This window comes from Octopus sinensis, linkage group LG24 (genome assembly GCF_006345805.1).
Source record: "Octopus sinensis linkage group LG24, ASM634580v1, whole genome shotgun sequence".
Taxonomy (NCBI): domain Eukaryota; kingdom Metazoa; phylum Mollusca; class Cephalopoda; order Octopoda; family Octopodidae; genus Octopus; species Octopus sinensis.
In genome coordinates this window covers 15465864-15480863 of record NC_043020.1, presented here as the reverse complement: position 1 = coordinate 15480863, position 15000 = coordinate 15465864, and the positions used below count along the sequence as shown (strand labels likewise).

Below are 15000 nucleotides of genomic sequence, written 5' to 3'. Positions count from 1 at the left end.
AAGGAGAGAGGGGGAGAAAACGGAATTAGAAGGATACATACATACATATATATATATGTATATATATATATATATACTAGCAGTATCGCCCGGCATTGCTTGGGTTTGTAAGGGAAATAACTATATAAGCATTTTTAGAGAGTTATAGCCAAAAAATAGCAAAAACATGCATTAAAAATGGGAAAAAATTATGGTAAATTTTTTTAAATCGTTGACTCATCGTAGACATTTTTAGAGAGTTACTTCCCTTATATAATAGCGATAAAATCCACTAAAATGAAAAAAACTGATGGTAAATTTTTTTTTAAATCGTAGACTCATCGTAGACGTGCGCTAATACCCAGAAGGGCTCGATATGAATCACGACTATAAGATACCCGGTTTTGGTTAAACTGCACCGCAAAATGTGGGAGTAGTTAGGAATCTAAATCGTAGGAGACAGACACACAACTTCACTTTTATATATAAAGATATATATATATATATATATATATATATATATATATATCTGTAAATATATGTGACAATTATTCAGCAGCCAAGGTGGAAATCCATAATCCATAATCAGTTATCCGGCCATTGGATATATATATATATTACAGACAATAGAACTTAACACAGTCCTCTCAATTGCCAGCTCTTGTCAAACTGTCCAACCCATGCCAGCACACACACACACACACACACAAACACACACACATTATATATATGTGCCTGCACAAACCAGCCTCACATCATCCACTAAATAAGACAGACATTAACTAATATGTTATTACGTAAATAAATTACTCAAACAGTTGGTAACATTGTTAGAGGACCAATGGATTTTGTGCTATTTAGCTTTTGGTTCTTTACCTCTTATGTTCAAATCCTGCTCGGGCCAACTGTGTCTTTGATCTCTCCAGGATCAATAAAATAAATTTCCAATTACTGAGTCTTGTGCCAATGTTAGTAACAATTAAGGATAAGGCAGCGAGCTGGCAGAATTGTTAGCACGCTAGGTGAAATGCTTAGCAGTATTTCGTCTGCCGCTACGTTCTGAGTTCAAATTCCGCCGGGGTCGACTTTGCCTTTCATCCTTTCGGGGTCGATTAAATAAGTACCAGTTATGCACTGGGGTCGATATAATCGACTTAATCTGTTTGTCTGTCCTTGTTTATCCCCTCTGTGTTTAGCCCCTTGTGGGTAGTTAAGAAATAGGTATTTAGTTTACGTTCTAAGTTCAAATTCTGCCGAGGTCGACTTTGCCTTTCATCCTTTCAGGGTCAATAAATTAAGTACCAGTTACACACAGGGGTCGATGTAATCGACTTAATCCCTTTGTTTGTCCTTGCTTGTCCCCTATATGTTTAGCCCCTTGTGGGCAATAAGAAAATAAGACACATTTAAGGATAGTGAATTTGCAAAATTGTTAGAGTGTCAGACAAAATGTTTTGCAGTATGTTTCAGTTTTTTTACATTCTGAGTTCAAATGCTACCAAAGTCAAACTTGCCCTTTATCCTTTTGGGGTCAATAAAACAAGGACCAGTTGAACACTTGGCTAACACTTTCGCCTAATATTTCAGGTCTTGTGCCTATAATTTGAAAGGATTTAACCCTTTCGTTACTGCATTTATTTTGAGATGCTCTGTGTTTCTTTCAATTACTTTAAATTGAGGAGACCTATTAAGTCAAGCACATCAACATCAAAAAATCAAAAATCAAAATCAAAGGGAAATTGTAGTTGTGATACCTGTGCCGGTGGCACGTAAAAAGCACCATCTGAATGTGGCCAATGCCAGAGCCGCCTTGACTGGCTTCTGTGCCGGTGGCACATAAAAAGCACCCACTACACTCATGGAGTTGTTGGCATTAGGAAGGGTATCCAGCTGTAGAAACACTGCCAGATCAGACTGGAGCCTTGTGCAGCTTCCTGGCTTCCCAGACCCCGGTCGAACTGTCCAACCCATGCTAGCATGGAAAACGGACGTTAAACGATGATGATGATGATAACAAAGAATTTAGTAAAATGACTTAGTTATCATTCAGCTAGAGTTAGGAACATTAATTGTGACTAAGGTTTGGTGGAAGATTTTAATTCAAAACTTATGAAAACAAGACATTTGTACTCAGAGCCAGAGCCGGTTTCAGCCGGGTTGGTAACGAAAGGGTTAAAAACAGCAAGCTGACACAATTGTTAGCATTCCAAACAAAATACTTAGTTGTATTTCATTTGTCTTTATGTTCTGAGTCCACCAAGGTGGACTTCGCTTTTCATCCATCCAGAGTCAATAACACAAGTACCAGTTGAACACTGGGGTCAATGTTACTGACTGGTCCCCTTCCCCAAAATTTCAGGCTTTCTCCCTATAGCAGAAAGGATTATTATTATTATTATTATTATTATTATTATTATTATTATTCAGTAGTTTTATTTTTATAGCGTGCTTTCACTTCACTACCGAGCGCAGCTCTGTGTGCCTTGGGTATGTGCTGTGATTTGTTGTGATGCTCTGATGGTTATTGTATGGAAAGTGTTCTGCGTAGGATGTGTGCAGTGCCTAGTAGTGCAATTTTCTGTATGTTATATGTGTTTGTAAGTCCTGGTGTTTTTGTTATGTATTTGTCTGAATATTTTTTTATCATGCCTAATGCACCTACTATGATAGGAATTGTTTCTGTTTTCAGGTTCCACATTCTAGTTACCTCTATTTCCAGGTCTTTGTATTTTGAGAGTTTCTCCATTTCTTTTAGAGACACGTTGTCATCTGCTGGTATTGATACATCAATTAGAAAGCATTTTTTTTCTTCATGATCTCTGACAACTATATCTGGTCTGTTGGCCTTAATTTCTCTATCTGTGTGTATCGGCATATCCCAGAGTATGGTTGCTGTCTCGTTTTCTGTGACCTTTTCTGGTGTGTGCCTATACCATCTTTTTTCTGTTGTTATTCCATAATGTTGGCATAGCTTCCAATGTATGTAGGTTCCAACTCTGTCATGTCTGTGAATATATTCCTTCTTCTTCTTCTTCTTCTTATTATTATTATTATTATTATCATTATTATTATTATTATTATCAGCAGTAGCAACATTGACAAATACCAATATTTGTAGAAACAAATATTCAGTGAGAAAGCCTGATCTATTTGCTAAATGAAAAGCAAACATGCATCAAAAATATCAATGGCTAAAAACTGTCGATATGAAATAAAAAAAAAAAAAAGAGAGAGAGGAAAAAAAAACAAAGCAAAATAACTTAAAAAACAAAAGCCAAGGAATTTGAGAATTGAGAGAGAAGTGGGGATGTTGTTTGCTAAATATTTTTGTAATTCTTTGTCAAACTTCCCAAGTTTTGAACTTGTTGATTTAACATTTTTCAGGTATTAGAGAGTGTTGGTGCCTGCAATGTATTGATATTATTATTATTGTTGTTATTAAGGTAGTGAAATGGCAGAAACATTAGCTGTATTTCATCTGTCTATATATGTTCTGAGTTCAAATTCCACCAATTTTGACTTCATTTTTCATCCTTATAAGTACCAGTGATACACTGGAATCACAGTAATTGACTTGCCCCTTCCTGCAAAATTTCAGGCTTTTTTGCCTTCAGTAGAAAGCATTATTAGCATCATTATTATTATTATTATTATTAGTAGTAGTAGTAGTAGTAGTAGTATTTTATTATTGAGTGAGAGAGCAGTGCATGCCATCAATGTGACACTGGGGTAAAATATATGAAGCCCAGTATACCCATCATGACTACCCATCTGATAAGGGTACACCAGGCACATGCATCACAACCATATGTGCGCGACATAGTGATCTCATATCAAGATAAACAGCGCATTACCTTGCAGGTGGGGCCCAGTTAGAATTCTCTTCTAGTCGAGTAACCCATCCCGCTCAAAAGGTCCATGAATAAAGGTTGTTTAAGGATGTTGAACGAAACACCCATGTTTCCAGAGATGAATTATTCATACCCCAAAGAATCCCTTTCAACAAATGGCTATGATGACACCCCACTACTTTTGCTTGTGATCAGAGATGCGCATATCGTCAGCCACTAACTGGTTAAGGTCAAACAACTGACAAGCAAATCTGTAGTATTGAGCAGAATATTTGCTGTAGCCCATCTTTTATACCAAGACAAAACAATGTACATGATAACACTTCCAATCAGTTAAGATCAGAAGCCACGAGAAGCCTGGTACTGCATCAGAAGAGAAGATTACATTGTTTTATACCATTTATTCTTTTGAATAATATCAGTGAAATCTTCAAAACTTGTGTCGGAAGTAAACGTATTTGAATTATACCTGCGTTAAACTCCAATTATATATATATATATATATATTATATATATATATATATATATATATATATATATATATATATATATATATACATATGTATGTTTGTGTGTCTGTTTGTCCACCCAACATTGCTTGACAACCTATGCTGGTGTGTTCACGTCCCCATAATTCAATAGTATTAGAAATTTTTGAGCAAATATTTACCTCTGATTCATTTTCAGAGATGCGTCTGAGTTGTGTTTTCATCTTCCATTCACAATGTTGTTGTTCTTTGTGGCTGAAAAATAAATTATATCAAAATAAGAGTGGTAGATTAACAAGAAAATTAATAAATTTTTGTCACATTTATATCATTGAAAGCACTTTTGTAAAAAGCAACGGTTATCTTAATCAAATTCTTTACATTAATTTCCTGTATGGGTAATGTTCTATAGAGTTATAACAGTTCAGCTCTCTCTCTCTCTCTCTCTCTCTCTCTCTCTCTCTCTCAATTTGAGATTTTATTCTGTGCATGTATTTCTGTAACTTTAGGAACATATCAAACATTATGGAGAAAAGAATGAATGCAATATCTTTATATATAAAACTGTAGTTGTGTGAGTGTCTGTCCCCTTCGATTTAGATTCCTAACTACTCCCACATTTTGCGGTGCAGTTTAACCAAAACCGGGTATCTTATAGTCGGGATTCATATCGAGCCCTTCTGGGTATTAGCGCTTGTCTACGATGAGTCTACGATTTTAAAAATAATTTACTACCATTTTTTTCCATTTTCATGCATATTTTTTTAAAGGGAAGTAACTCTCTAAAAATGTCTACGATGAGTCAACGATTTAAAAAAAAATTTACTATCATATTTTTTCCATTTTTTGCTATTTTTTGGCTATAACTCTCTAAAAATGCTGTATAGTTATTTCCCTTACAAACCCGAGCAACGCCGGGCGATAGTGCTAGTTAATTATAATTGTATTATTGAAGAAAATTTTTAAGAACAAATAAATTGCTTGTTAAAAGTGGATGCAAGATTCATAAACCATTAGATTCTCAATGTAGTGTTACATTCAGCTTGACAGAAGGGTTACTTAACTGCTTTGGAACTTCTCACATATAAACAATATTTCAATGTGAAGGCTTAAATTTTGTTGGAAGGAAAGATAACAGAATGGCAAATTGTAATCAAAGCTATCTTAGTGTTTTGCTTAGCACAGAAAAGGATTTATTGAAGAATTTTCCCCAGCCGAGAACCTACCTGAAATCTAAAAGCGAGATGTTTTCCCCTTGTACTCCTGAATGGAAATGTACCCTAGCCAACTGGTCAGTTGCACTCCCAACTGTAAGGACCGCCTCTTACCTTATTAGTAGCCCTCTCATCATGAATAATGAGTATATTTTCCACATACCCAACACTTATACACATCCTTACATATACCCCTTCCAACTTCTCTCCCCATCTCTATCTTTCTCCATAGTCTTACTCACCCTTTCCACTTCCTCCTTGCCCCATCTTCATCCCACAATCAACATATACAAAAAGCTGATATGCAAAACAATGGTGAAATAGAGATCAATCTAAAGAGCATAATTCCGAAGGGCTTAAGAGTCAGCTTCATTTTTTGAACTTTTATTGTGTCTCTTTTTTCATCAATGAGTTTCATTCAATTACTTTTTAATGGTAACTAAGAGTTGCCACTGGATGTGGTGGTTTCAGGCCTCTAGTAACAAAGAGACCAAGATATACTTTTCCGTTTAACTATGTCAAACGTTTGTTAATTTATACCTTCCAACACTTGAAAGATTCTTTGACATGAAACCATTAAACATGAATCAGCTCTTTTACTCTTTTACTCTTTCACTTGTTCCAGTCATTTGACTGCGGCCATGCTGGAGCGCCGCCTTTAGTCGAGCAAATCGACCCCAGGACTTATTCTTTGTAAGCCTAGTACTTATTCTATCTGTCTCTTTTTGCCGAACCGCTAAGTTACGGGGACGTAAACACACCAGCATCGGTTGTCAAGCGATGTTGGGGGGACAAACACAAACACATAAACACACACGCACACACACACACATCATCATCATCATTGTTCGACCGTGGTCGAGACAATGGAATTTACTATGTTACGCCAGACTTCACGGTCCATCATAGCATTATGGAGGTCCTGTTGCTGGATGCCTGTATCCCTGGAGATTACATCAGGGTAGGAGAGTGTGCGCCCTCTGGTATTGCGAGTAGATGGCTTCCATAGGAGAAGAGTAGAAATTACTTCTTTTTCAGCTCTACAACAATGTCCAGCAAACTGGACTCTCCTACCTTTCACAAGAGATGACACAGGTGGTAGTTTCCCATATATTTCCCCCCCCCCACATATATATATATATAATATATATATATATATATGTTTGTGTGTCTGTGTTTATCCCCCAACCGAATTATAGTGCAATTCAAAAGCCAAGGAAAAGAATCAACAGATTCTCGTCCCGGCCGATCTAGGCCCTCGGAAACGAAGCTTCGCTGTTTGAAGAGAATTGTGGAAAACGAACCCCGTTCGAAGGCTTCTGACATTGCAAAATAGCTAGAAGTTAGACCAAGAATGTGTGTTACACATCTGCATAAACTTGGGTATTATGGACGAGCAGCTAGAAGAAAACCGCTCCTTCAATCAATTAATATCAAATAAAAGATTTTGAAAATTAAAGGTGTCTATTTACTTCCTGCATGTCTGTATATATATGTATGTATATCACCGTGATCACCGTGACCGACCAGGCTATCAGATGTTGCTACACATCGCTGGTCACAATGCGCTTCGCATTGTTTTAGCCTTCAAATGACGCCACCCCGCTGGCTAAACGAGCAGGCAGCCAACAGAAGAAAGAGTGAGAGAAAGTTGTGGCGAAAGAATACAGCAGGGATCGCCACCACCCACTGCCGGAGCCTCGTGGAGCTTTTAGATGCTTTTGCTCAATAATGGGAATCGAAACCGCGAGTCCGCTGCCCTAACCACTGGACCATTGCGCCTACACACACACACACACGCACACATATATAACCAGGCTCATGGGCCCGGTTTCCTGGTTTCCATGGCGTATGTACTCCCCAGCTGGGCGGGACGCCAGTCCATCGCAGCGTTACTCATTTTTACCAGCTGAGTGGACTGGAGCAACGTGAAATGAAGTGTTTTGCTCAAGAACACAACGCGTCGCCCGGTCCAGGAATCGAAAACCACAATCTTACGATCATGATGCTGACACCCTAACCACTAAGCCACGCGCCTCCACATATGACGGACTCTCCCGTCGAAGTCGACGTGTGAGTCTTCAGCTTTTGCTGAACGACCTGCACAAATGATTTTATAGTGATCAAATGTATGTGCCGTGCATAGGTTCACCTTCTCCACCAAATTGACGTTGTCTGAACAGGTGCACGATGTGCCACGCGTCAGGGGTTGAAATGATCGCAGAATCGAAGAATTTTGCTCAAGAATACAATGCATCACTAGGCCATGCGTCCTCAAATGTGTGTGTGTATGTGTACTCACTCACACGTACATACATTTATACGAACATAAATATATTTATATATGCATGTGTGTATGTTTGTGTGTGGTACTTTTGGTATTATTCACATGACGTGTCATTTTCGTTCTCAACACTGTTTCCATTCCACCTAAGCGGGAGTAGAATTTTATTTTTATGGCGGGTATAGGGGTAATTATTTATTGGAGGCGGCACTAGATTTAATCATTTATTGCTCAATTAAATTATATGAGAAATATCCGAATCTATAGTGAAAGTTTTATCATTTGTAAGATGACAATCGTCGACCTGTTTTCTTAGCAAGCAGATGTAGGTTTCTATCGATTACGTTATATTGAGGATATAATAAAATAAATAATAAATGCACTCTTTTAAAGCCTAAACCAGACTCATGGGCCCGGTTTCCTGGTTTCCATGGCGTATGTGTTCCCCAGCTGGACGGGACGCCAGTCCATCGTAGCGTTACTCATTTTTGCCAGCTGAGTTAGACTGGAGCAACTTGAAATGGAGTGTTTTGCTCAAGAACACAACGCGTCGCCCGGTCCAGGAATCGAAACCACAATCTTACGATCATGATGTTGACACCCTAACCACTAAGCCACGCACCTCCACATATTGAGTATATAATACGAGTTAATATCAGGCGATCTATTAACCATTTAACGTTAACATTATTCTGTCAAAGGTAATGCCTATTTATTCATGTTTTGAATTAATCATTCATTATCTTGTAGCTATGAGATTTCGATAAGGCAACTGTTAATTCTTAAAATGATATTCTTTTCTACTCTAGGCACAAGGCCTGAAATTTTGGGGGAGGGGCCAGATCGACCCCAGTACGCAACTGGTACTTAATTTACCGACCCCGAAAAGATGAAGGCAAAGTCGACCTCGGCAGAATTTCTTAGAATGATATTGTAAGGTTGATGTAAAAGGCCAGATCTAGCTAGCTTGAACATAAAACAAGTAGAAAATTTGGGCTTGATATGGCCTGTTTAAATGCTAAGGGCTTAGAACATTTGGTGAAGAGCTGGTAGAATCGTTAACACGCCGGACGAAATGCTTAGCGACAATTCTTCTAGCTTTGCGTTCTGAGTTCAAATTCCACTGAGGTTGACGTTGCCTTTCATCCTTTCAGGTTAGATAAAACAACTGTCAATCAAGTATTGAGATCGATATAATCGGTTAGCTCTCTCCCCGAAAATTTCAGGTCCCTCGTACCTAGAGCAGAATAGACTGGAGTAAAACATGAATGAACCAAGTTCAAATTATTCACCTCCAAACCTTTAAGGCAGTAGATCCGATTCGTTATAACATGTATTCCTCCCGTTGGTGCATATTTGTGACAGGGAATACAGCGGAGGTGGGTTTTGACTTTCTTCATTTTAAACCTAACATACCTTCGACTTCAGCAAACAGACCTTACTATAAAATGGCCGTCCTTTGAGGTTCGCACGCGAAACACTACGCTACTGATTCGTAATGAATTAATACATAATGATTCAGTGTATTGTGTGAGATAAAATGTGTGTGTGTATACACACACACACACAGGCACACACACACACGTGTTCACTATATTCACTGCTGTTAGAATTATTGCGGTAAACTGAATACGTCATTCGTTCAAGAATATATAAAGCTGCGTTGCATTGTGTTCAAAAACGGAATTCGTTGTGCAAATAGAATTCTAATTAAGTTTTAAAATAAATAATGAGGTACAAAACAAAAGTCATGTTCCCGTCGCCTTTGTTGTTGTTTTGAGATATGTTTGAATATTCATCACATTCAACTGTGATTTAGTTTGGCTGAAACTTGTCAGAACTTGATTGGAATTGACCTAAACATAGCTAAATATATAATTGAATAAAACCTTTGAAATGTTATAAAACAATGCTACGTTTTTAGAATATGACTTCAGGTACGTATTGTTTTTGGTTGGATTTGTTTCAGAATTGCGATCGTCTGCTATAATTATCACGCTTTCATACAAGTAAAGTTTTCATAGCTGACCCTGAGATACATAAATATCTAATTAAATGATTAATCTTTAAAACATTTAAAACGTTATAAAACATTGCTACAATATTTTTAGAACAATGACTTCTACACACATTATTTTTGGTTGTATTTGTTTCAGAATTGCGATCGTCTGTTGCTTGTTCACATGCTTTCATACGAGTTAAGTGTTCATAGATGACCTCGACATGTCTAAATATTTAATTAAATAAATAATCTTTCAAATATTTAAAACGTTATAAAACAATGCTGCAACATTTTTAGAATATGGCTTCCACGCACATCATTTCGAAATTGCTATCGTCTGTTACATTATCACGTGTTCACATACGAAAAAGATTTTCATAAATGAACTTGATATGCCTAAATATTCAATTAAATAAATAATTTTTCAAGCATTTAAATCGTTATGAAACAGTGCTGCAACATTTTTAGAACATGACTTCAACACATCTTATTTTTCGTTGGATTATTTCGAAATTGCTATCGTCTGTCACATTCTCACGTGTTCACATACAAATAAGGGCCGCATATGCGAATATAACAGATTACCTAGCTTTTATTCCATGCTTCAATCTTATTCGGATGGAGACTCCTCGACAATAATCATATGCGTGAATATTGCCAATGAAATTCAACTTTCAATGAATAACTTTGACTTATCAGACAGGATTTTCTCCGACATAAAAAATTATTCAAATTTCAGATTTTTATTTAATAATTTCGATGCCGGCTCAGACCACCAACATTTCTCCGAAATTTGGTTTTATTTCAACTCTTTAGCATTCATATTATTCTGTCAGATGTAATGCTTATTTATTTGTGTTGTTTGAGTTAATCATACATTATCACATAACTTCGAATATATTTTTAGAATGATATTGTAGGGTATATTTGGAGGTCAGATCTGGCCAGTTTGAGCCGTAAAACAGGTATAATATTTTGAGCCGGTTTAAATGCTAATAGAATAGGTTTATGATTTTCGTTGCGTGATGACGTTTTCCATAATGATCTGAAACAGCATTTCCACCATAAATTTAATCACATCGTACTAGAATTTTCTGTGGTTCCATTCATTTATTTTACCTCATTCCATTAAACTATCATTTAACTATTTTGAACTGCTTTTCCATCTTGTCATTATTGTTCATTTTACTGTTCCCGTCTCTGTTATCGGGACTGCTTCACTCTCTTGTGATTATACATAGCTAACTACTACACAATTTGTTGTCTCAACCAGCAACTTAAAGGCCAACTATTTGCAACCCAGTTAATTTTACCGGTACAGGAACTCCTCATACAATTGTCCTAAAAGCCCAGTAATCTTCTAAAATCAGTCTCACTGAATTGATTCAGCTATATACATAAAACACACATACAGTTCTGGATTTCAAAAATCTTATGATAAAATCTAAAGAAATGGAAGTATTTATACACATAAAATTCCTTGCTAACACATTAAACCCTACATACTACTGTTACTTATTTTGATAAAGCAGTGGTGTTCAGTTAAATAGTTAGGGGTGTTGGACTCGTGGTCGTAAGATTGTGGTTTCGATTCCTGGATCGAGCGATGCGTTGGGTTCTTGAATGAAACACTTCATTTCACATTGCTCCAATCTATTCAGCTGGCAAAAATGAGTAATCCGGCGTCCCCTTCGGGAGCGGGGTTTATATATGCCACAGAAAAAAAAAAAAACGGGAAATTGACCCTATGAGTCTATATTATTCGAGAATGATCTTTATTCTTTCTTTTAATCAGCCCCTACCGTCACAACGAAAAGCAAGCATATCTTTGATGGATCTAGAACTCAATACCGAGAAGCAAACACACCCGATGTCATTCTAAATATCTACTTCCACTCTCTAATCTCAACTGCAGCAAATAGAAATAATGCGCTGTCTTCTATGATATTTGAATACTAGACTTAGAGGACCGATACACGTCGACCTAAAGAACAGCATTGAGGGTTCTTAAATTGTTTAAAATGCCCAAGGACTTAAATTATTCATGTAATTAATCCAGGTGGTTTTCTAGGATAATAGTTTAGCTTCGGGTCATTTTGGATAGGATAGACATTTTAAAGTTTAATCTAAGTCTTTATTTTAATTAGTTAGATGTTACACCCTTAATTAACCGAAGCACACTCTCACGCAACAAGGTTCTTCCACCACAAGTTACGTCTGTATACAGGGTCAACCAAAAAGATAGCTGAACAATTTTATGGTTTTTAAAATTATGATGAAGATTGTGTTGTGGTTTAGAAGTTGGTAACGAGGTTTCAGATTTGTGGGAAAGTAGGAAACGAGGATGAGTAATTTTCATGCTTTTCAGGTGTGAATTTGTAGCGAATGGCTCAAGTCGGGAATCGAAAGCAGTTCGTAAACTCAACTTGAGAGAAGCAAAATTAGAAAGTGACGAACAGTCAGTCATATGGCTGACCTGAGAGCACGGAGGAGGGAAGGAAGGTACCGTAGTAATAGCTAGGTATTTTATTTCGATCCGGATCGACCCTGAAAAAATTAAGTACCATGTTGACCTCGGCGGTATTTGAATCAAAATGAATGAATATCAAAAGGCATTCTATCCGAAGCTCTAATGACTGTTAATTAATTCGACGTTAGTTGAATTAATTAACTGGCGGAAAAACTGCACCAATGGTCTTTGCAGACCCATCGAAATCCTGAGATCGACACAGTAAATGTTCTTCTTCAGTAATTACTCGACTTTTGAAGGAAAAGTGTTTTCAAGAGACCGAACTGCTGGGAAGAAAGGAAGGGTTGGTGTGCGGTTTAGTACAGAGCCTAGAAAATAGACATAACATGAATGATGAAAGATTTCGTGCGGGTCAAGCTGGAGGTGATACGAAACCATCTAGTTACGAAGAGCAGAGACCGCAGTGGAGTCACAATGGCCCAGTGGTTAAGGCAGCGGACTTGCGGTCAGAGGATCGCGATTTCGATTCCTAGACCGGGCGTTGTGTGTGTTTATTGAGCGAAAACACCTAAAGTTCCACGAGGCTCCGGCAGGGGGTGGTGGCGACCCCTGTTGTACTCTTTCGCCCCAACTTTCTCTCACTCTTTCTTCCTGTTTCTTGTCCCCGACTTCCTACGCAACCGCTGAGCCTGGATGCGCATTCATCCATCCGTCGATGCTCTCGGTGTCGGGGGTTGACCTGCTTTCTCTTCTGCGGGTCTTACGAATAGCAAAGGACCGCTCAACAGCAACAGCAGAGACGGCAGTATTGCCAGTAGAAAAGGCCGAGACAAGAGACATTCCGTCTGAAAGCCAGATACATTCGATGTCATGTCGACAATGTACAATTACCAGAAGAGATCCTCAATGATATCGAGGCTTATCATTTGAACGATTTTGCATGTTCTAATTGCACACAGCTCGATTTTAGGTGTGGCGCTGGAGTATAATAACGTTTGTTTATGGGCAGTAGTTGTGTTGAAAAAGATAAAAAATGATTCGACTCTATTGGAGGGTGTTATCGAGGTCTATGCTCATGAAGTTATTGCACATTTGGCTTGAGGTGTCTAAGTTGCATAAGAGAGGGAGATGCCTAGAAGCGGAATATTTGAGTGGAATAAACAGTGGTGTTAACTGCACAGGAATGACTGTTGCTGCAGATGAGAGTAAATACTTCTTTGTTGTATAGAAAAGAGCAGGAACAAAACAGAACCTTGGGGGAGATCCGAGTTAAGTGAATATGTTTCAGAAAGAGAGGGGCGGGATTCATCAGCTGATACTTGATGGTACAATTTGCCCGGAACCCCAGTTGCATGAGATAAGAGACAAGTTGAGCCAGTAGGTGGGCAATTTTGCCAGACACAATTAAAAAATATTTTTAATGTCGAAGGCATCAATATTGCTTTCAGCAAATTTCTCGAAGGCAAGGACCCATTGGTAAGAAACACAGACCATTGGTTCCTTAGTAGGTCTGCCTTTACGATATCCATACTGGTTGTTATTAAGGAGGGTTTGAGATCCCATACTGGAGAAGATCGTTGTTAATTGCTGTCTCCATCACTTTTCTGATGTAATCCTGCAGTACAGAATTACATTTGTCAGGGTTAGAGGGCAGCACTTGTGGAAATGGAAAATATTCTAACGTGTTTTAAAATATATACATGTATAGGCGCAGGAGTGGCTGTGTGGTAAGTAGCTTGCTTACCAACCACATGGTTCCGGGTTCAGTCCCACTGCGTGGCATCTTGGGCAAGTGTCTTCTGCTATAGCCCCGGGCCGACCAATGCCTTGTGAGTGGATTTGGTAGACGGAAACTGAAAGAAGCCTGTCGTATATATGTATATATATGTATATATGTGTATGTATGTGTGTTTGTGTGTGTGTGTTTGTCCCCCCAACATCGCTTGACAACCGATGCTGGTGTGTTTACGTCCCCGTCAATTAGCGGTTCGGAAAAAGAGACCGATAGAATAAGTACTGGGCTTACAAAGAATAAGTCCCGGGGTCGATTTGCTCGACTAAAGGCGGTGCTCCAGCATGGCCGCAGTCAAATGACTGAAACAAGTAAAAGAGAGTAAAAGAGTAATTCCACTTTTACAATCGTAGAAGGTTCTACAATTAAAACGAATTATATTTGTGTGTGTATGTGTTCGTGTGTATATGTGTATGTGTATATGTATGTATTATATATGTAAATATGCTTAGCGGCATTTCGTCCGTCTTTACAGCCCGAGTTCATCCTCTGTCGAGGTCGACTTTACCTTTTGTACTTTCGGGGTTGATGAATTAAGTACCAGTTCAGCTCAGGGTTCGATATAATCGTCTATCCTCCTCCCCCAAAATCTCAGGCCTTGTATCTATAGTAGAAAGGATTGTATGTATGTATGTATGTATGTATGTATGATGTATGTATGTATGTATGTATGTATGTATGTATGTATGTATGCGTGTGTATGTGTATGTGCATATAAAGTGTGTGTGTACGTGTGTGTGTGTATATGTATGTATTATACGTATATGTATGTATTATGCTGTGGGGCGGTTATCTCTTTGCCAGTATATGGAAATTTGCTTCCTTTGGCTCTGAGGGCATTTTAGCAATGTCGATGCTATCATGCACCCTCAGTCACAACTAGTGACAATTGAATTTTTCCTTTTTTGGTTTTATATTGC

General features: G+C 38.0%; 1 protein-coding gene across 39 annotated transcripts in view; it reads right to left on the bottom strand.

Moving 5' to 3' along the window:
• The window catches only part of LOC115224090 (mucin-3A-like), a 101486-nt gene that overhangs the window by 4587 nt on the left and 81899 nt on the right, over nucleotides 1-15000 (bottom strand). For all 39 annotated transcript variants that reach the window (XM_036512960.1, XM_036512997.1, XM_036512966.1 and 36 more), the window contains one exon: nucleotides 4501-4573. In XM_036512960.1, the coding sequence (XP_036368853.1) occupies nucleotides 4550-4573 (24 nt within the window). In that variant the 3' untranslated portion in view covers nucleotides 4501-4549. The remainder of the gene's footprint in view (nucleotides 1-4500; nucleotides 4574-15000) is intronic.